At 39.8% G+C, this 23,842-nt stretch overlaps 1 protein-coding gene across 1 annotated transcript; it reads right to left on the bottom strand.

The window, feature by feature from the left end:
* Positions 1–2,571: 2,571 nt before the first annotated feature.
* Positions 2,572–9,380, bottom strand: LOC139454936 (adhesion G-protein coupled receptor V1-like). Its single transcript, XM_071236534.1, has 4 exons — positions 9,308–9,380; positions 5,721–5,950; positions 5,185–5,281; positions 2,572–2,738 (listed from the first exon to the last, which is right to left on the bottom strand). The coding sequence occupies exons 1-4, from the start codon at positions 9,378–9,380 to the stop codon at positions 2,572–2,574; spliced, it is 567 nt and encodes a 188-aa protein (XP_071092635.1).
* Between the last annotated feature and the right edge of the window lie 14,462 nt (positions 9,381–23,842).

Here is a 23,842-nt window from a genome sequence, read left to right as displayed (position 1 = left end):
CTGTATATATGAAGTAAGACGAGTTCTATGGATGAACAACTTCTTTATTACAATTAGTGCGACGTTTCGGTGTAGATCCTAACACCTTTATCAAGCAATAGATGGATAAGGCTTACTTACTTACTTACTTTGGAGATTTAACGTGCGCTTTCCGACTGATGCGTATTTCGCACACGGGCCCGGCCAGGCCATTTAATGTGTTTCCGAAAGGGGCGAGGGTGGTCTGTGCAACCCAAGAGGGGGCTTTAGGGGTTGCTTATATAGAATTTGGGAATTTTGAGATTTGGAATAGATGCCGATGGGGTTGGGGAGGAGAACTAAGGGAGCTGGGTATGGTGGATGATTGTTTGTTTATGTGATTTTGATTTGGATAAGGCTAAACAACATAGGTATATATATACACTTATTGACATCTAAGTTGTTACAGTGACTAGTTGATGGGCACAGAGCGATGATTAAGTTAATTGGAAGCCAGTGGATGACTAATGAACACAGAGTAAACAAGCAGACAGATGGAGATGATGGAAGCCACTGTATTAATTGGATGGACAAAGGGATTTAGCAATTAGGTGATGGTAAGCAGGCGGGATGTAATAGCCTTGGTCTCTGTTCATTGCTGGCTGGATCCTTTTGATGCAGATGGCTTCTATGAGTTATAGGAGAAACATCCAGGCCCCTACCCATTAGAATAAAAGAACACAAGACCTCAGTACAAAAAAATGACTCAAAATCAGCCATCTCCGACCACACCCAAACCCACCCCGATCACAACATCCAGTAGAACAACATCAAGATCCTGACCAACAACCAATCAGACCCTTTGTCCATCCAATTAATACAGTGGCTTCCATCATCTCCATCTGTCTGCTTGTTTACTCTGTGTTCATTAGTCATCCACTGGCTTCCAATTAGCTTAATCTCTGTGCCCATCAACTAGTCACTGTAACAAATTAGATGTCAATAAGTGTATATATACCTATGTTGTTTAGCCCTAGCCCTGTTTAAGCAACCCCTAAAGCCCCCTCTTGGGTTGCACAGACCACCCTCGCCCCTTTCGGAAACACATTAAATGGCCTGGCCGGGCCCGTGTGCGAAATACGCATCAGTCGGAAAGCGCACGTTAAATCTCCAAAGTAAGTAAGTAAGTAAGTAAGCCCTATCCATCTATTGCTTGAAGGTGTTAGGATCTACACCGAAACGTCGCACTAATTGTAATAAAGAAGTTGTTCATCCATAGAACTCGTCTTACTTCATCACTCCAACTTCTAAATGCCAGTGAAAGATGCTGTATATATGTTTATAACGAACTGCGGTTATAACGAAATGAAATAAGTGATCCCTTTGAGTTCGTTTTAACCTCAGTTTACGGTAATTTGTCAATTTGACATCTGGCATCTAGATATGAGATCAAGAATGTATGATTCTGTGTCCTAAGGTCAACTTAACCTTTCCCATCATACATACTGGATATATAACGTTATAAATGGGAAGATTAAAGACCCGTTAGCCGCCTCTTTCGACCGTGCAGTCAACAGTGACTGAAAATGGCTCAATACACGTGTGTGTGTGTGTGTGTGTGTGTGTGTGTGTGTGTGTGTGTGTGTGTGTGTGCGCTCTCCCTTTGTTGTCATTTGTCAATTCCTTTTCAAATAGTTCCTGTACAGAAATAACGCAACACCGCAATTGTCATTGACGGCTTGAACAGCAGATCTTTTCAACAGCGTGCAATGTTCTTCATTGCCAAAACTCATAACAATTACACAAGCGTTTGTTTCTTTTGAAGTATGTCCCTGACGCCATTATTATCATAAAACACTTCTTCCAATTGCGAAGTGACATTTAGTATAATCATGTAGCGTTTCAGCCCCCAAAATGTGATATTTTTGTTTCAGGTAATTTTCAAGTAAATAATAAGAGATAAAACCCTTTCCATAAAACATATCATATTCGAAATGAAAACCACGTTAAATTCATCACATGTATTTCTGTGCCTAATCTTGATAAAAGATCTCAATACGAAAAACATCATATAAATAGTGCGAAAGAAAACAGCATTTGTACAGTGAAGGTCCACACCTCGGAACCCTGTTGGACTGGAAACCATGCTTCCGGATAATCGCTGTTGAAACCGTTTGAATTCAATGCGTGTGAAAGGTGCGTTATAACAAAGTAAGGATTTGTTAATCATAAATATTGTTAATCGGGACAAGTTAACTGGGAATGATGCCGTCCGAACTGAAGGGGTTTCGCTGTAATTTGCATTGGCTCCTTGGTCAGTGGTATATCAAGAGACCCGTGAAGATCCGGGTTAGATAGGTCATCAGCAACCCATGCTTGCCGTAAAAGGCGACTATGCTTGTCGTAAAAGGCGACTAACGGGATCGGGTGGTCAGGCTCGCTGACTTGGTTGATTTATGTCATCGATCCCAGTTGCATGGATCGATGCTCATGATATAAATCAATGGACTGTCTGGTTCTGACTCGATTATTTACAGACCGCCGTCATATAGCTTGAATATTGCTGAGTGCGGCTTTAAACAACAAACCAACCAAACCAAGTATATCAAGATACTAACTTGGGCATCCAGTGAGGTTACAATCCACAATTCGGCTGTCGTTGAGTGTCTGTACACATCGCTCGACTCGTACTGAAATGCAAGTCCTATTCCTCGTTTCTGTCTTGTTCGCTGGACCACATGTCACACTGCAGTCACCGACCCATGGACCCCAAGGGGAATCTGAAAAGCAACAAAGAGATAGGAGTTAGCCAGCAATCAGACATCTTCATTTCACCCTACAAACTTCATTTTTGCATTAAGCAACAAACACTATTGTTGCCATCGTAGGAACACTTGCTAGAATACAAATCACACTTGTCGATTTTCTTAAACATAATTTTGTGGTCAGGCCAGATGACTTGGTTGTTGTGTGGAGTTGTATTGCAACGGCTCATAATTTCAACGACCATTACCATTTTTGCCAAGAAAATATCTGGAATATTGCTACTCCGGCTTATAACAATAAACATTATTCTATATTTTTTACTTTTTTGTTTTTATTCATTTTTAAGAATAAAGTAGGTTTTTTGTAACTGCTTCAAGATATACAATTTTAATTTCTCTGAAAAAAAGAAGCTCAAAAATATATTTTGCAACTACAATACATTTTGTTTTAGGTCATCAATCCATCTCCAGAGGGAAAGGAGTTTAAAGTCCCATTTTTCACCCTTGCCGAACTTGTAGCTCGTTTGTAGCACCACCAGTTGCTATTACGCGAAATGTACCTTCTATGTTCCTCCTATTTACAAATCCGATTCCACCTCACATATCACTTACATTTGATCACAAAACGGTGGCGCCCACTCTACACGTTCTGAACAAGTTAATCGAAGAAAAGTTTTACATTCCGTCACATACGTAACACTTAGCAAAATAATTAACGATAGTAGCACAACACAGCAAGTCGATTAAAAATATGAAAGGGTTTGGAAAATAGCTGTCGGCGACCAGAAGACGTAACACGTTTTTTGCATATACTGCAATCGACCCAATTCTGCTTGACAGTCGCCATGATATTTTTGAACCGGATGTCGATTTACTTACGCGAGTCTGTATTGTACTCTGAATAGAATAGTTAGAATAAAATATAATTCCAGTCTAGTTCGACAAGAGTGGAAACTGAACTTTTACAGTCAGTTAAATGACTGGCCTCGGGAAGATAGGCATCCAACAAATCCATTGAACAAATAATTTGGGGCGATAATAATGGAAACAAATTTGTTTGGGGGCATATGTTTCTCAACAGTGAGGAGACAGGTGGACTATTTTATTGAAAACAAACGCGATGAGGGACGAACACGGTTAGTATTTTTTCCCCACAAAAACGACCTAAAGATCCAAATGGGCACACACTGAACTCGGCTCCTAAATACAAAGTCAGTTCTCAAGCATGGATAAGCGAGTGTGCCTGCGACTTCGTATATGTGAGTGAGTGTGGTTTTACGCCGCTTTTAGCAATATTCCAGCAATATCGCGGCGGGGGACACCAGAAATGGGCTTCACATATTGTACCCATGTCGGGAATCGAATCCGGGTCTTCGGCGTGACGAGCGAACGCTTTAACCACTAGGCTACCCGACCACCCCCTTCGTATATGTGTGGCCACTGGTGAGTTAGGATACGCTCATTTCTTTGCTAAAACACCTGTCGTTATCACTATTTGATAATGATTCATAATCACGTGCTTATGATTCAGTCGCATTCGTGCAACTGATTCTGCTTTAAGAAGAGAATTCTTTATGGAAATTGTTTTGAATACGATTTGTCAATTTCAGTATTTGTTTTTTTCTGATGTTCGTATAATGAGAATATGAGTGAGTGAGCTGACTCTAACGCCGCTTTTAACAGTATTCCAGTTATATCACGGCGTGTCAGCTTAATGTGGGAGGAAAGCCCGAAATGATGCAGGTCTCAGACGTTTACCACTTCGGTGAAACCCACGAGCACGGGTATGGTGCTGACAAACCTAGAAACATAATCGGGGCGAAGCGGAAGTCGAACCCACAATCATAGGTCTCTGGTGTGCCCAAGGGACGCAACTCTGCAAAGCGAATCGCGGCGCCTTAGACGACTGGGCCACCCGTGGCCCCGTTAGGATATGAAATGAAGGAGTCGAAATGAATATTATACACTACATTTTGTACTGAACGTTTTGGTTTGCTAGTTGTCAGTATGTCCGTGCATACTTTGTGACATCTAACAATCAACCATGAGCCTAGATAAAACATGCTATTTTCCTGACACGAATGTCATCAAAAAGTAAAATTGTTAATGGATTAACAGATTCTGGGAAACAATTCACCAATATGTGATCTTACATGTATTTTTCATCGTGTGATTCTGGTTTAGAATTAGTTCTAGCAACCTATGACGATTATGATAATAGATCTGGTTCTCAGGTTCGGTGACTTCGTTGATTTTCCGCTGCTGTATCCCGGCGGTGTTGCTCATAATATCAATCACTGGCTTATGTGGGCCGGACTCGGTTATTCGCGCAGGCAGTTGGGGTTATTGTCGGCACAAGTACAACAAAAATATACCCAGGGTATCCTTTTGTATACACAGGTGTACCATATGGTGATACTACTAACGGTTTGTAGAGTATCAAGGTAAATAGCACACTTACAAACATCATCATCCGCGATGATTGCAGAAGTACTAGTTTCGGCACCAATGGAATCACCACTAAGAATGATACGGAACTGTTCGGAGTCTTCCTGTTCCTGCAAATAGAAAAAAGACGAACATATATATGACGCGGCAGATTCGCAAGTGAGATGTTTTGATAAATTTACGAGATTTGCTTGCCCTTTTGTTATATGAAGGTGGTCTGAAAATATATTCTTTTATTTCCTTCATTAACCCAGAGAACTAACACCTTACACCAATATCTTATGATTTGGACAATATATTTCATCAAAACACTGGGTCAAAAGGATTTCAATATTTATACTTTCTAGCAACAGAATGTATAAGCTGTATCTCACTTCTACTTGTAACTACACATATGCCAAATTCATCACATTTGAACAAAACATGGCGGGGGAAAAGCATGTGCAATTTCCGTCGGAATCGTACATCTGCTTTAAGTCGAGATTTATGAATAAGGTTTTGTATTTTGCCGTTTTTATTTATTAAGAATATAAGCCCTTAAGTATTTACATCGTCGTCATTTATTTTAACTGAAATAGTCGCCATTGTCTGTCCATCCACAAAAGTGACTGTTCCGCTTCTTTCTCCCATTATGTCAGGAGGTTGTGTTGTTTCGTCGACGAGAGTGTAACTGACAGTAACATTTCCCTGTGTGCCTTGTTTTCGTCTGAGTTTGAACACGACTGGACCCTGGTCTTCGTTAGTGTTGCCTCTTGATCGGATGACGCATACTCTGCCACCTGAAGGGATAACATAAAGATTCAGTACTGTCTCACACATTTCTTTTTAATTTTTGAATGAATAAAAACATATTCAGGTCGTGTGTAAAACGTTGTGAAAAAGAAACAACATTCTCATTTTCAATCGCAGACAACTTTTTTCATTTCAGAAAAAGATCGGACGCAGAGAAAATAAAACCTTCAAATACTATGTTGATTGATCATTTAGAAAGGTTATTCTTTAAAGTAACCTTAAGATAAATGAATAATATCAATTCAAGCAACTATCTTAAGCTCCAATCCACAGTTGAAAAAAATAACTGTTCTTTATGTAAAGATCAATAAAGATAAATGTATTGTGAAATTAAATAATGCATCTTTTTAAACTTTTTCATGAAGACATCTCGACTTTAAGGTTGTGATTCACAATTTGCACGTGCAGCACGGCACACAATTTGGATCTGAGCATGTTTGAACATACACGTGGTTTTGTTTGCTGTTTGTTATTTAACACCACACACAGCTATTTTCCAGCTAGGACGGCGGTCTGTAAAAAATAGCAAACAAACACACCTTAATCGAGTCTGGACCAGACAATCCAGTGATAAACATCATGATCATCGATCTGCGCAATTTGGACTCGATGACATGGATGAACAAAGCCTGACCACCCGATCCCGCTAGTTGCCTCTTACGATTGCTGAAGACCTATTCTAACCTGGATCTTTACGGGTATGCTACCTTGTGGGACACCCTGATCTTGTTTGTAAAAATCAGACAAGGTCCCCCCTACACATACCTGGAGGGGCCTATCTGTTTAAAAAGTGTTTAAATGGTTAATGGTACTTCTACTTTTTGTAAAATCACAATCAACATAAAAAAGGTGTCTCTAAACAGGAATCAGGTAACTGTTTAGGTAATGGATATTATAAGCATCTGTATCGGTGTCATAAGCTTGTCTGAAGGTGATATTTAACTCATGAAACGAAAAGATTTCATTGTAATCCTGACCATTTTATAGCAATACAATTTATTTTCCGTCCATCTTGTCCTTTTAAGTTCTAAAATGTCGGCACATAATTTGATGAGGATAAATGTTTTACTTTAGTTTCTCCTAGTTTATTTGCTGTATCACATTTATCGGTTAGTAGTGTGTCACTCTCTGAACAATAGGTTTGAAACCGTTTATCCTTTGGGCCACATTCCAAACCTTGGATATTGGTGTTCGCGAATTTATTTTAGAAACATAGGTTCCCAAGATTGTCGTATATATTTGTTTAAATGTACGACGAGCTTTTGCAATTAAAATATTAAATTCATTATAGTGGTAGCACAGATATTTTTCCTAGCTTGTTTACAATCGGTACTAAACCATGGTTTACGTGTATGTTGATTTGCAGAGGACTTTGGTATACAGTCATCATTTCATTTTAAACAACAGTACAAACTGATTATGTCCAGCATAATTACTGAAACCATTCGTCACCACTCGCCCCTTTCCGTAACCTGCAAGAAGACTCGTCCCCAATTCGTCACCACTCGCCCCTTTCCGTAACTTGCAGGAAGACTCGTAATACATTTTGATTTTACATACGTCTTGCATCTAAAAATATACCCAAGAAACAGTTAAATGTGTTCAATCATACTGTGTAATTCCCCACGTGTCCCGATGTGCTTTCAATTGCATCTGAAATATATATAATATATGGGAGAATAAATGTGAACCATTACGCAACGAGTTTACAATTGTTTTAGGTATGCCCGTTTGCGCTAAGACGGAACCCGGTCGCAAAAATGGCCATGATAGGGGCTCGAGCCGCTATTCGGCTTGTCCCGGAATAACACGAGTTGGTCACGAATATGTACTGAAACACTCGGGTTTTACCACTGATAACTGATCATAGAGAGCTTGAAGCTCAGACAGCTGACGACCTGACGAAGGCGAAATATGCAGAGGGCACAATAAAAGCAACCCACTACAACGTCGTACTACAACGGCTTAAAGATTGTTATCTTTTTAGTTTGACAGGGTTGTGTATAGCATCCTGCCAATGATTGAAGATCCTCCAGTGACCCTATCACAGGGAGGAGAAAAATAATGATATGCACTGAACTGACGTAGGACATACAGGATGTCCAGGATCCAAACTTATGAAATAATTTGATTTGATTGTCTGACCCCAATTGATTCAATGTTTGATTGCGTCATGTTAGCAATGAGTCATGATAAATAAGGCAACATTGAACACAACTATGTTTGATCATTATACACACCAATCATAAATAAAATGTTATGATCGGTCGGCAGGAGAAAGGTCAGGTTTGAAAAATGACAGCTACCAAACCAAAACCGAAACGCCCCAACACACCCGAAACATTGCACATTGACCATGCAATTCCTCCGGGGCCTAGGGTCATTACTCATTTTGACATTCCAGTGAGACCCGTGAAGAATCCGGGGTAGAATAGGTCTTCAGCAACCCATGCCTGGCGTAAAAGGTGACTCTGTTTGTTGTAAAAGGCGACAAACGGGATCGGGTGGTCAGGCTCGCTGACTTGGTTGATGCATGAAGACCTATTCTACCCCGGAATCTTCACGGGCCCCGCCGCCATGTAGCTGGAATATTGCTCTTTGAATTTCTGTAATCATCTGTCATTTTCGCTTACTTGTTGTGGAGGGTATATCAGTAATTACACAGTGGAGAGACTACACGTATTTAAACGGAAAAGAGAGGAACTTATGTCCTTATGTAGTTATCCTGACAATAGATTATGCTATATCTTCGATATGAATACACAATGCCATATAGAAAGTGCTCAAATGTAACACATGTTATATTTGGGATAACACTTTCTTAGTGGAGTACAGATTCTAGTACTTTTTTGAGTTGAGTCCCGTCCGGGATTCGAACCCACACTTGCCAGAGTGAGGCACCTAATCACCAGCACACAAAGACAATTGAGAACATGTCTACATGTCAATATGTCAAGCCTGCAGTATTGATCCACGCAATTGGGATCGATGACATGCATCAACCAAGTCAGCGAGCCTGACCACCCAATCCCGTTAGTCGCCTCTTACGACAAGCATAGTAACCTTTTCCTGCAAGCACGGGTTGCTGAAGACTTAATCTACCCCGGATCTTCACGGGCCTCCAGCACGTAGTCGACATGTCAAGCTTGCAGTCATGAGACAGGCAACCTCACAAAAGGGACTGTGGGGCGTGTAAGCCGTGTCAGGAAATGGGATTTTCCGTGTGGTGTAGTGTGGCGTGGCGTGGCGTAGCGTGGTGCGTAGTGTAGTGTGGAGTAGTGTAGCGTAGTGTAGCGTAGTGTAGCGTAGTGTAGCGTAGCGTACTGAAGTGAGGCGTAGCTTACTTTGTGCTTCTGTCTGATGCACGCAGCAAATTAGAAATAACGCAAAGACTGACAGGAGAGTTGAAGAGGACATCTCTGAAAAATAAAAAGAAATTATCCTCGATTACATTTATGACATGTTTTCAGTATAACTCTTATATACAGGCATTGTTGATGATGGATTATGTAAGAACAGCTACTGCTTCTTTCATTAATAATGCACAAATATCCGTTTCATAACACCTAAAAGGCTTACAGCTTTTTCTCCAATTCCGAAAATACCAAAAAGTTCACAGATTCATGGACTGTCCTTGCTCTCTTGTATGGTAATCAACAGTGCATTAGTTGTATCCTTGCCAATCAATACCATCCTATTGTTAGATAATTTTACAGATGTCGAGTGATAATACAATAACATGAACTACATGTAGCTATGCGATAAATCGTAAAGAACAATGAAGAGCGAAGCGTGGTTTATTACACAATGTATAACATTGTTCCATCATGACGTCATTTCTCAAGGTTTGATGACATGATGTCACATGATGACATCGTAAATTGGACGACGTTGTTTTTGAGAGGGAAGTGTCTAGTCAGCTGCTTCCTTGGACCGATAACTGAGATGACTACCATCACCAGTGTTGGCTCAATACCTTGTACGGTTCCTCGTATCAATGAATTTTCCTACCTCACACAAATCTAGCTTTGCGTTTCTTTTTTTTTGAAGAGTACATAAAAGTATTTTAGAATTTATGTTCCCCCTGGATCCTTGGTATTGCAAAATGGTTGCTGGAGCAGTCAACATCTGGATTCCCTAGCTAACTTTTGATTATATATTGCGACTTCATCATATATGATTATACATGTAGTTGCATCGTCCTGACAACGAGTGGCCCAGACGTTTTTAGGCGGTGCAAATCGTTATTGAGTTGCGTCCTTTGGACACGCCAGAAGTCCTGGTCCGCCCGATTGTGCTTCCAGATCTGCCAGCATCATGTCCATGCTCGTGGGTAAGCATGGCAAGGGTCTGACACCTGCATCATTTGGTGCCTCCCTCCCACATTAAATTGACACTGACACATTAAACTGTTAATACTGTTAAAAGGTGGTCGACCCAACTTACTCAATCAGACAAAGACTACACATTCGATTTTCTTGCCCGCCCTAAAGACTGGGTTATGTATTTTTGGTTTTATTGTGATTTAAAACCTAGTAGTTACAGAAACGAAAGATACAAATCATGCGCATGAAATGTAAATGCTGTTGTTTTCCACCGTTAAGAGATACTGCAAAATTATCTTTATGTAGCTAAATTATGTATCTAAATGTTTCTGGTAATTAAGTGCCATTATTATCCCCTGCCACGAAGTGGAAGGGGGATATAAGAATGGGTGCCGTTCGTCCGTCACGTTTCGTTTCCGGAGCAGAATTAAAAAAACCATGAGAAATAACCTAACCAAACTTGGCACTTGACAGGTCAAGTAGTGAACCGGTGCCCTTTGATACGTTGGGAATTTTGAAAAAAAATATTTTTCGAGTTTCCCTGGCAAAGACTTTGACTTCGACTGAAAATCACCAAACTTGGCAGAGATCTTGAAACTGTGCAATATGTTTTCGCCAAACTTAGTACATAAATATGTCTAGTGGTAAACTGGAGCCTTTTGATAGTGTGGGATTATTTAAAAAATATATATTTCGAGTTTCCCTGGCAACGACTTTGACTTCGACTGAAAATCACCAAACTTGGCACAGACCTTGAAAACCGTACAATATTTCTTCACAAAACTTGGCAAAACTGGTGCCTGTTCATAGTTTTGGATTTTTAACAATATTAGTCTTTGCCTTAACTGGTGCCTTTTGTTAGTTTGGGAGCTTTTACGAATGTTTCCTTAGCAAGAGCATAACTCGGAAGCCGTTTACACAATGTCATTCTTCAAAAATATCTAGGCAGGGTTGTCTGAGAACCGTTACCATTATTACCTAATAGAGATGTGTACCACTTGACAAAGGAACTTGAACAAGGTATATACAATTATATACAACGGTGAGCTGAGTGAAAAATTGAAAGTTGAAGATTTCTTTGATGTTCAGAAAATGAATCAACTCATTCACTCTCTAACTTATTGTCTTGGAGCTACACTGGACTTGTTTACTGATCATGCCAGTGATGTAGCATTCCAGATTCCAATCTACTACACAGATTTCGACCTGTGAAGATCCGGGGTAGAATAGATCTCTAGCAACCCATGCTTGCTGTAAAAGGCGACTGTGCGTGTCGTAAGAGGCGACTAAAGGGATCGGGTGGTCAGGCTCGCTGACTTGGTTGATGTCGATTTGGTAGCAAAATCATCATCATCCATTTTTTTTTGGACAAATACTCCTGCGCCATAGTCTGTATTATTATTGTAGGCCTTCAGCAACCCATGCTTGCCGTAGCAGGTGACTATGCCTTTTGTAAGAGGCGACTAACAGGATCTGGTGGTCTGGCTCGCTGACCTGGTTGATGCATGTCATTGATCGCAATTGCGTGGATAGATGTTCATGTTGTCAATCGCTGGACTGACTGTCAAACTCGATTATTTACAGACCGCCTTCACGTAGGTGGAATATTGCTGAGTGCGGCATTAAACAACAAACCAACCATCAGATTATCAAAAGTTTCAGATTATTGCCATGGCGTTTTAAATAGTATTCAACAGTAACAGATGCATGTACCTATACTGCAGCATTAAAGTTTACAGGGTGGAAAGATATTTCATAGATAATCAAAATATTGAAACTGTAAACTACATCATAGGTGAGGTGAGGTGAAATTGGGTTTAACGTCGCGTCCAAGATTATTGCACTTATATAGCAACGTGCATGTACGTGTGTGTGTTTGTGTGGCTGCTTGTACTAGTCCGGACTGATGCCGATTTATAGTGCTAGCTCACATACCGCAGTTTAACGTGAATACCCCACTCAGACACAGTATACTGACTCCGAGCCGACCAGTCCTTGTTTTAGCCCCTTAATGCCGAGCGCCAGACAGGGCAACAACAAGTACCATCTTTTAACGTCTTTTGGTAAACTACATCATAAAATGAATAGGTGTTGTGTACTCCCCGCACCCCAAAGAAAATACATTGCACCAATATGTACCACCACTTTCACATATGACGTCGACATCACGACAGGTACCCTTTTTTCACAATATATCAGTGGTGGGATGTGTATTTTTGTGCCAACACATCTCCCATTTTGTACGACTTATTTTGGCATATGGAGTCATTATTAGCACCTTCATTTACTCTATTATTACCAAATGCCTCATTCTGACAAGAGCAAAAGCAAATCATATTATGTGATTATACATATTTTGAGTATGTGCATCTATCTTTTTTGTTGGCACGATGCAAATAGAGCAGCTGTACTGAGAAAGAGTCGTAATAAATATTGCCTTTTGGCATACCAGCCTTGTCTCCTTTGTGGTAAATATAACCAAGTTCATAACATGCCTTTCACTTCCATGCATGCCTTGCAGAAGCTCCGTGTAGTATATTCAAGCTACATTTTCTCCCGTTTCATTTGCCAAGCATTATAGTTTTATACCTTGCCCAAGTAGCATCATAAGTATGCATTTCTCAGGCATAACATATCGTGGGAAACTTTTGATGCTCTGCATCAACGTTTTTTGTCTGTATGTTAAGGCCGGATCGGATGGTCAGGCTCGCTGACTTGGTTGATGCATGTCATAGTTTCCCAATTGCGTAGATCGATGCTCATGATGTCAATCACTGAACTGTCTGTTCCAGTATCGATTATGGTGTGTTTGTTTGCTGTTCAAAGCTGCAACCAGCATTAGTTATGCTATATGGCAGTCTTAAAAAGATCGAATCTAAACAAGACAATTCAGTGATCAGCATCATTATTTTGGAGTGAGTGAGTATGATTGTACGCCGCTCATAGCAATACTCCAGCAATATCACGGCGGGGGACACTAGAAATGGGCTTGACACATTGTACCAATGTCGGGAATCTAACCCGGGTCTTCAGGATGACAAGTGAACGCTTTAACCACAAGGCTACCCGACCGCCCTCATTATTTTGGAAGCAATCAACCAAGACACCGAGTCTGAGGACCCGACCCTACAGTCGCCACTTGTGACAGATATGAAATCTGTGCTTGTTCCTTTTCAATGAAGTATTACTGAATAACATATTGTTGATATATTCTTTATGATGCTCTTTTAAACTAGACCTGCCCTATACAATATAAGACACGGTGTTAATGCATTCGTTGACTTATTACTGCTTGAAAAATCTACAGTGATATCTCAAAGCTGATAAATGAAAATACCTGATAAAACACAAAAACTGTACGTTATAGAATTATGACAAAAAGATGCAATGATAAAGTAGGATGTTCTTTATCGAAATATTTGCAATGTTTTCGGCGACTTCTGGAAGTGGACAAACAAGACAAATTTTCTACCACGTATGTATGGTATGTGATATATATTGGTTCAGTTGTCCCATGTTTGATGAAGACTCAAATCCACACTCGAGCATCCACTCTCTTTACAGCACCTTATGTTCAAATTAACCCAGTAGGCCGGGTGTAGGAAGTGTGAATACAATTCAGCAGGCTAAAGTTTAAGATTCGATCTTCCTCGAAGTCAAGTCAAGTCAAGTCAAAGAAGTTTATTGTACTAAAGGCCACCAGCCCATATAAAAGAAAGAGTTACGCATGTAGATAGAATCATATGTGTTACACATTGGGATATACACGTTGTTTGATTAATTCATTTCTTTTGGCTAATGCATGCTTAATATAAAGAGAAAGATTTAATATATTTGATTCGTTCTTTGACGTCAGCATAACTACAAAGGCGTTTATCGGTGACATTGCTATTAAATAATCTTTTATATATTTCTTTCGGAAATCATTGTAAAATGGACAGACAAACACAAATGAATTTCATTTTCTATCTCTAGATAACACAATGGACAAATTCTTTTCATTTTTTTAATGGACAGTTTTCTTCCTTCATTTACAAATAGGTCTAGCAAACCAAGTCGATATCTAATTAACTGTTTTCTTAAGTTTTCCGTAGTGAGTACTGATAAATATATTTCTGGTTGAAATAAAGTCTTGAAAGTTTTGTAATATTCATAACGTGAACTACCCTCTAAAGTGGAGTGCCATTCTTGGTAGAACATATTTATAGACCGATTCCGAAATTCATTAAGAAACATATTTACATTTCCAACTGACTGACATATCCATATAAAACCAAAACCATGCGAAAATAAAAGATTAAATAAAAGTGTTAAATGAATGAGTATGGTTTTACGCCTCTTTTCGCAATGTACAACAATTACCCCGCAGTGGATGCCTAACTTGGCTTCACGTGTTGTAGATATGTAGGGAATCACGCTGAGCTTATGACCAAAGTTTCAAAAGTCCCCGCCCTGCATCGCTGACACTGTGAGCCATGATATAACAGAAGTACTGTTCAAAGTGGCATAACAGGCAACTTACACACAGAACCATTGATGTCAATCTCAATGAGAAAGCTTACCTGCTCTGAAGAGTCGCCTTGCAGTCCAACGCTTCTGGATTTGTCTTCAGAAGAGGACCATCTTTATAGCAAATGTCGTTACGCTTGGATTGGTAAGGGCGGGTAGGCAATGCAGCTGTCTATTGATCATATTAATGCGTTTAAGCTTCGTGAGGGTGTGTCCAATAATATCTTAATCCAATTGCGTAATAACAACTAAGCTGGTTTGTGGACGTGAAAGTTTTCCATGATCCCACCTTCAGTGAAAGTGCAAAATTTGGTACATGGAGTGGACTGGCTCACCTCAGAGAAACTCGCCCCAAACACGTGCTGAAACTAAGGGTAAGAATTGTCACGAGTTATATATGGACACGAACCTGTGGAAAATCTAGACTTGCTTCATTTACGGTCATGGCATTTCTGTATGAGGCGGGCAGGAAACTAAAACAGCAAAGCTACCCTAAAGGCTCACGATACCCCTGCAGAAGGATTTGGTTGGTTTGTTGTTTTATGCCGCACTCAGCAATATTCTAGCTATATGACGGCGGTCTGTAAATAATCGAGTATGGACCAGACAATCCAGTGATTAATATCATGAGCACCGATCCATGCAATTGGGATCGATGAAATGGATCAAGCAAGTCAGCGAGCCTGACCACCCAATCCCGTTAGTCGCCTTTTACAACAAGCATAGTCGCCTTTTACGGCAAGCATGGGTTGCTGAAGATCTATTCTACCCCGGAATCTTCACGGGTCGACGCAATTGGGATCGATGACATGCATCAACCAAGTCAGCGAGCCTGACCACCCGATCCCGTTAGTCGCCTTTTACGACATGCATAGTCGCCTTTTACGGCAAGCATGGGTCGCTGAAGACCTATTCTACCCCGGATCTTCACGGGTTCCTGCATAAGGAGAAATTCCACGTTACAGTAATAGTTCTTCGTCGCAGTCACGTGTATTATTTCCTGTAAGGGTGGCATGGACCCATGGCAAGCCTAATACAATAAGTGAGTTTGATTTTACGCCGCTTTTAACACCAGAAATGAGCTTCACACATTATACTTATGATTTAAACATATTTATTCACAAGGAGTGAACGGGATTGGGGGACAAGTTCTTCCAACTTAGAATGCCCTCTCCCTGGTATTTACAAAATATTCACAATTTCAAATTCAATATATATGCATAAAACATAAAACACTATAGATGAGAGAGAGAGAGAGAGAGAGAGAGAGAGACAGACAGACAGACAGACAGACAGACAGACATTGTTGAATGAACAGTTCTTTACACAAATCTTTTAGTTGTACATATATAATGTTGTACTGCCTTAAATATAGCTTCATTTTCTGTAACAACGTGATCTGCATTGCCGTGTAACAGTAAGTGTACATCAATAGGTATGTTATGAACAATATGTTTAAGGCTGTTTAACATAATTTCACGCTGATGACTAAAGAATGGACATTCCATGAGATAATGATATGCATTTTCACATGTATTCGAACATGTACAGTTCGGGTGATCTTTTATACCAATTCTATATAAATCATAATTCAATTGACTGCACATGTATACATTATACTTATGTCGGGAATAGGCGTGGCGAGGGGTTCTACAGAACAATTTTAACAAATTACAATTTACTAATTCAAAGAACTTCTCCCCTGATGATGATAAAGGTACTTGTGGACCTATTTCCGAAAAGGTAAGCGTACCCTGCTCAACCGGTGACATCAGTCATAAACACATGCAAAGGCAAGTAAATTATTCACATGACAAAAACTCGGGAACACATGTTACACGTCAAAATAGGGTATTGCATCGGACATCATTTTTGTCACTGATTAGGAAATATATATCTACCATTAAAACTTTTGAAAGCTTTTCTGTTACCTTGAATGTTGTAAACCTGATCAACCAACATTTGATAAAGAGTCGTGTGGCGCTTTTTGAAATCTTCAAAGAAAGAGCATGCTAGATTATGCTTTAAAAGTTGTGAAGAGATAGACACCAAAGGCTGGACCTGCTGGGAGTTCTGATAAATAATAGTGTTTTAGAAAGGTTGGAAGGTAGCGAATTGTGACAAATGATTAGCAATGGACAATGTGTAGAAGTACAAATGTTGAGGTATGTATTTTCCTCCCAAACTGTACTCTCTGGAGCCTGAGACACTTCTGTGCAAGCTCAAAATGTCAAACAATTTCTTAGTAAATTAAATTTAAAGATTTGCCGATTGGATCGGTTGGATTTAAATTATTTGAACAACCGATATTGTTTTATGGTGCAGAACTATGAGCCATGAATAAATTGATCATGTAATTATTACACGCATATTTTCGTTAAATGCAGTTTACAAATGTGGCCGTTTCTATTATTAATAATTGGTCCCAGTAGAGTTTCTGGATAAGATTTGCCAGACAGCCATAAACAAGATACTCTAGAAGGTGAAAAGATTTATTAAGATAATTACAGGGACGTAAACGGTGTATCTTCTGGATGCAATCAATTATTCCAAAACGGTTTTGGGCACGTCAACGAGAATCAAAATATGTACATTATTCTGTGTCAAATGTATTATTGCAGCTGAGACACATAGTATGCCAATCTTAACATAAGAGGAGCAAGATTTTCTGAGACCCTTGATATAAAAAATACAGCCTGGTTTTTTATATATTGTGAACATAATGCAGATCAATATCATCAATGCTATATGTCTTGAATGTATTAAAGAAATGATTCTTTGCCTCAATACCTTGTCAATATAACATTTCGTGAAACGTTTAATATTTTACACACTAAACAGATGCTGTGGATATGTCGTTTAAGCTCTGGTGTGCCATATACAAGTATCTACTATGAGGGCTTAGAAGCTGTCATAAAACTGAAATGAAGTACTTGTTTTGTAAACTCGTTCTCATACAGTGTAAAGTAACGATGCAACGGATTTCTGTCGTGTTGGGTTACGACAAGGATGTACCTTGAGCCCGATACTGTTCTCAATTTTTATTTGTGAATTGAATTATGAAACTATATCTGACGGTAAACATGGTATTCAAATGTTCCCAATTGTAATAGAAATTTTGATGCATCTTTTTGCACATGATGTCATTTTAGTATCAGATTTTGTTGTTGGACTTTAGAAACAACTTAACGTTTTAGATTGTTCAACCAAAGAGTAGAAATGAAATGAAAAATGTTTTTTCGATGGTAAATGTGTTAATGTTCTGTGTCATTATACATTTCTTGAAAAGTGGTTCGGACCTAATATTACGTGCAAAGAAAGCCTTCATTAATTATATTTCTGTTTTGCAGAAAGTGGAAGTTTTTGCATTGAATATGTTTGTTTAATTACTTGATGCCCAAATCCAACCAATCCTGTTAAATGGATCAGAAGTATGGGGATTTCAGCGATACGATTGTCACGAAAAACTTCATCTTTTAGCCTGAAGAAAATGCTTTTCCGTTCGCCCATCAACACCCGATTGTATGGTCTATGGCGAGTGGGTAAAGTTACAATTGCATCACATATTAGAAACCTTTTGTTTATTCATGGCTACGGCTTTGTATGGTTAAACAAAACATTTGCTGATGTTAAACTCTTTGTGAAACAATTTCGTGAACAATCTAGAAAACAGCTTTTACCAAGAATGGAATTCCACTCAACAAAACGGTTCAAGGTATGACTTGTATAGAACGTTTAAGAGCCTTATTCAAACAGAAACAAACTTATCTATATTATCTCATGACAAATGCAGGAGAAAGAAAAATGTCCAACGAAAAATCAAAGAGGTTATGCCAATTATGTCATTCAGTTGTGAATTATGTCATGAAGTAAGACAAGTTCTATGGATGAAAAACTTCTTTATTACAATTAGTGCGACGTTTCGATGTAGATCCTAACACCTTTATCAAGCAAATGATGATGATAGCTGAGATTGCCACGTCTCCATGTAGACGACGTATAACTTCTTTAAGTGGCATTTAGAAGTTGGTGTGATGAAGTAAGACAAGTTCTATGGATGAACAACTTCTTTATTACTTGCTTGATAAAGGTGTTAGGATCAACATCGAAACGTCGCACTAATTGTAATAAAGAATTTGTTTTACTTCAACTTATATGTATCTCCTTTGTTTAGGGGCCGGGGGCAAATGCAATAAATATTTTTGACTCTTGACACTTTGACTACAGTATTTTCTCAATGCAAAGCTTGCGCTACAACTGTGTTCACTAGTGTTGTGTACATGTTTGTATTGGTTTGATGGTTTGTTGGTTTGTTGTTTAACGCCGCTCTCAGCAATATTCCAGCTATATGACGTCGGTCTATAAACAAGAGGCCTATAGGCCCGTATCGCTCACCTGGATACTTACGCAATCATGACAAAATATACATTTGTATGTACATGTATATAATACTGCAAATATTTCGTAATTTTGACTGTCAGCAGTTAAAATGGGTTGATGGCAAATCTGACAGCATGAACGTGTATTTCTCTACATACAAATGTAGCATAAAGATCTGAACCGTTTCCATGTTATAATCAAGGATAAATCATATCAAAGGTATTACTCTCTTCATAACAAACAAATGTAAACAATGTATCTGTTTATTTTAGGGGGGGGGGATTATATCGGTTTGCATGTTATGGTCAAGGTTCAAACTCCTTTGGGAGTGGCGGACAGATGAACAGAAGGGCCAGTCCTGGTAGCATATGTGCATTCCTCTCATTGTAGTCACAATTGTACATATGGTTATGGACCCGTGAAGATCCGGGGTAGAATAGGTCTTCAGAAACCCATGCTTGCCATAAAAAGGCGACTATGCTTGTCGTAAGAGGCGACTCACGGGATCGGGTGGTCAGGCTCGCTGACTTGGTTGATGCATGTCATCGATCCCAATTGATGTTGAGTTTTTTTTAATTATAACTTTGAAGTACATATTCAATATGCACGAATATTCCAGCAACGTGACGGCGATCTGTATATTGTCGATGGTTGATGCATGTCATCGTATCCCAATTGCATGGCGTTAAAAAACAAACCAACCAACAAACCGTTGACCCGTGAAGATCCGGGGTAGAAGAGGTCTTCAGCAACTCATGCTTGCCGTAAAAGGCGACTATGCATGTCGTAAAAGGCGACTAACGGGATCGGGTGGTCAGGCTCGCTGACTTGGTTGATGCACGTCATGGATCCCAATTGCGTGGTTCGGTGTTCGTGATGTCAATTACTGGATTGTCTGGTCCAGAATCGATTATTTACAGACCGCCGTCAAATAGCAGGAATATTGCCGAGTGCGGCGTTAAACAAAAACATTTTAAAAATTAAAAAACATCCCCTCAGGAATCCGGGTTACAGTAGGTCCCCAGCGAACGACGACGAAAAGGATCGGGAGGTCAGACTCGGTTGATTGTGTGTCATCCTTCCCCTACGGCGTAGATCGTTGCTCATTATTTCGCTCACTGGATTTTCTAGTCCATACTCGATCATATACGGGCAGCCATTTTGTGTAGGCATGTCGCAGTGCGAGGTTGAAATAACCAAACATCAAAACATATTGCCTCACACAAAAGGGTTCGTGAGTACAAGTCGTTTGTTTGTTTTATTTCAGTCACACCCTTGGTTGTGAGAAGCGGGGATTATCTTGTCAACACACATCATATCAGGATTAATGTCGATAAGTTGGATAATATTTTAATTGTCTGAGCGAAAGCCACCTGGGTTAAGGGTTTATCATCAGCATTGATAAACTAATACCATTATTCCATGTTGTAAATCAATTTGTTTTGTTTGTTTGTTGTTTAACGCCGCACTCAGCAATATGCCAGCTATATGACGGCGGTTTGTAAATAATTGAGCCTTGACCAGACAATCCAGTGATTGACATCATGAGAATCAATCCACGCAATTTGGATACGATGACATGCATCAACCGAGTCAGCGAATCTGACCACCGGATCCCCTTTAGTCGCCCCTCACGACAGACATGGGCTGTGGAAGACCAATTCTAACCCGGATCTTCACGGGCCTTGTAAATCAATATACAAAGGGGATATAGGTAGCCTACTATTACTGTTACTTCGTTTTTCACCCCGAAACTATATTATAATATATTGATGTATGAATGTTGTTTATCACGTGAAGATCCGGGTAGAATAGGTCTTCAGCAACCCATGCTTGTCCCCCGTGAAGATCCGGGGTAGAATAGGTCTTCAGCAACCTTTGCTTGCCCTAAAAGGCGACTATGCTTGTCGTAAGAGGCGACTCACGGGACGGGTGGTCAGGCTCGCTGACTTGGTTGATGCATGTCATCGATCCTAATTGCGTGGATCGATGCTCATGATATTAATTACTGGATTGTCTGGTCCAGACTCGATTATTTACAGACCGCCGTCATATAGCTGGAATATTGTTGAGTGTGGCGTTAAAAATCAACCAACCATCGTTTTTTTTAAATTATAACTTTAAAGTATATATTCAATATGCACGAATATTCCAGCAACGTGACGGCGATCTGTATATTGTCGAGTCTGGAACATGTGCAGTTAATTTCATATGAGCTGCACCCCACATTTGCGTCAGGTGAGGAATTATCTCGTCATGTAGGATTAAATTATGATATCTAAATCACATTAACGTATTAATGACTTAATGAACAGTATTGATATGTTGAACAGCTTGCAAACTATAGCCAAACCCAACATATCATCCCACATGCACATTAATGTGCATTAATCAACAGGCTTCCATGTACGCGACATATGCAGTCAGTCAACATATGTACCTTCTGACCTTGGGTGTGGATTCCCTGTCAGAATAAATCACCTGTGTAACGTGGTTAGTATGAGAGCCGACAAAAATTAGGGTCTTGGTATCACGTGTGATAGTGTGTCGTGGTACATGTACCCATCCTCGGACACAGTGGGATTCTGGGTTAGAATCAGTTCCTTAATGGACTAAAGTCAGGTGGTCAGGTGGTCAGGTTTGGTGGTATCATTCACTGGATTGTGTTGTCCTGACTCGAATATTGGTGCATGGTGAATATATGCATCAAAGTGCGGCGTTGAACAATAAACACACAATCTATCTGTAATAACCTACACATGCAGGTGTGCAGCCTAATCTATAGCTACCTACACATGCAGGCATGTGGCCTGATTTATAGCAACATACACATGCATATGTGTGGTCTAATCGATAGCAACCTACACATGCAGGTGTGCAGCCTAATCTATAGCAATCTACACATGCAGGTGTGTAGCCTAATCTATAGCAACCTACACATGCAGGTGTGTGGCCTAATCCATATTAAACCTACACATGCAGGTGTGCAGACTAATCTATAGCAACGTACACATGCAGGTGTGTAGCCTAATCTATAGCAACATACACATGTAGGCATGTGGCCTAATCTATAGCAATCTACACATGCAGGTGTGTAGCCTAATCTATAGCAACCTACACATGCCGGTGTGTGGCCTAATATGTAGCAACCGGCACCTGCAGGTGTGTGGCTTAATCTCTAGCAACCTTCACGCGCAGGTGTGCAGCCTAATCAAAAGCAACCTACACGCAGGTGAGCAGTCTAATCTATAGCTAGCTACACATGCAGGTGTGCAGCCTAATCTATAGCAACGTATACATACAAGTGGCATCCTGGCCAAGCACCCTGGCCAAGTCGACCTCATGTGATTCAATGCATGCCGTCTTTTGGGAGTACCGAGTCAAGACGACCTTAGGTGATGCAATGCATGCTATCTTAAAAGCATCCCGGGTCAAGTCGACATTAGGTGATGCAATGCATGCTGTGTTGAAGGCATCCAGGACCAAGTCGACATTAGGTAATGCAATGCATGCTGTCTTGAAGGCATCCGGGACCAATTCGACATTAGGTGATGCAATGCATGCTGCCTTAAAAGAGACCCGCGCCAAGTCGGCCTCAGATGATTCGATGCTGTCTATGAATTAGGAGATAAACATACTGTGTTTTCAATGTAGAGCTAGGTTACCTGTAGATTTAACCCCGCTAAATTGAATTTTGAACCGAACGCGAACCGATGGTTTTACTGCTATCACACCAGAGACTCTGTAGTCATTTACGAGCATCTTTGCTACTACATGTCGTGTTTCATTTGAGAGGTCTAATACTACTGTTTATAAATATGAAAGTTTTGTTTATCACATTACTAAAATAATGCATTTTTTTTTTAATTAAGTTAGTTTTTAATAACAATATAAGCTAACACATTCATAACGTCCAGATTAGGCACCTTGGAAGCGAAATTTCTTGCGATTTTCGGGGATATCTAGATTTTATAATGGAGCTATCCACTAACATATTTAATCGGAAAATGATTATAAAAACATTTTTAAGTACGATCTACCTCCGTTTTAGAAGCTTTGTATAAATAACACGCGCGAAGATTCGTTCGATGTTTCTTATCTTTAGAAAGCTCTGAATATCAATGATATTACAGGGACCTGCTTACTTGGAGTATATTGGACAGAAAATGCTCTTATGACGCTTTTGTCGTTATCTAATACAAGGATCGGGATTGGTCAAATCCAAGCACATGACCTAAGGCAGCCAGTCAAATTACAGCTGTGGATACCGTCCTCGTGACGAAAGTCTTTGGTCAGATTCTGTCATTTTAAAGCAGGAATCGCCACCTGTGTTTAACATATGGGACTTCGTGGACATATCGTGCCAGGTTACGACCCGTGACAAAGATTTCTCATGCATATGTTTTGGCATTAAACAACGTGTCCGGGCCTAAAATTCGAATCGTCAAATGCCGAGATGTCATTTGAAAAACATTACACAATCGGATGAAAAGTTGGAAATAGTAAACTGATGTAAGTTTCAAAATAATGAGAAATGATTTGTTGATTTTACTTATCACTTTATTTAATGTATTACTTAAACTACTACTTAAAACTTTCTATTGCTCTTTGACATATTCGATGAGGATCCATTGTCCCAGATTTTTCTTTCACTAACATTGCGGT

Source organism: Haliotis cracherodii, unplaced genomic scaffold (genome assembly GCF_022045235.1).
Source record: "Haliotis cracherodii isolate W230 unplaced genomic scaffold, xgHalCrac1.p SCAF_11, whole genome shotgun sequence".
NCBI classification, from domain to species: Eukaryota; Metazoa; Mollusca; class Gastropoda; order Lepetellida; family Haliotidae; genus Haliotis; species Haliotis cracherodii.
Note: the sequence above shows the minus strand (reverse complement) of the source record. Positions and strands in the feature narration are given on the sequence as shown.

Coding starts and splice junctions, on each gene's coding strand:
- LOC139454936 (XM_071236534.1), bottom strand. CDS start 9,380: ATGTCCTCTTCAACTCTCCTGTCAGTCTTTGCGTTATTTCTAATTTGC. Junction 5,951..9,307: donor GCATCAGACAGAAGCACAAA/GTAAGCTACGCC, acceptor TTATCCCTTCAG/GTGGCAGAGTATGCGTCATC. Junction 5,282..5,720: donor TTAAAATAAATGACGACGAT/GTAAATACTTAA, acceptor TTCTATTTGCAG/GAACAGGAAGACTCCGAACA.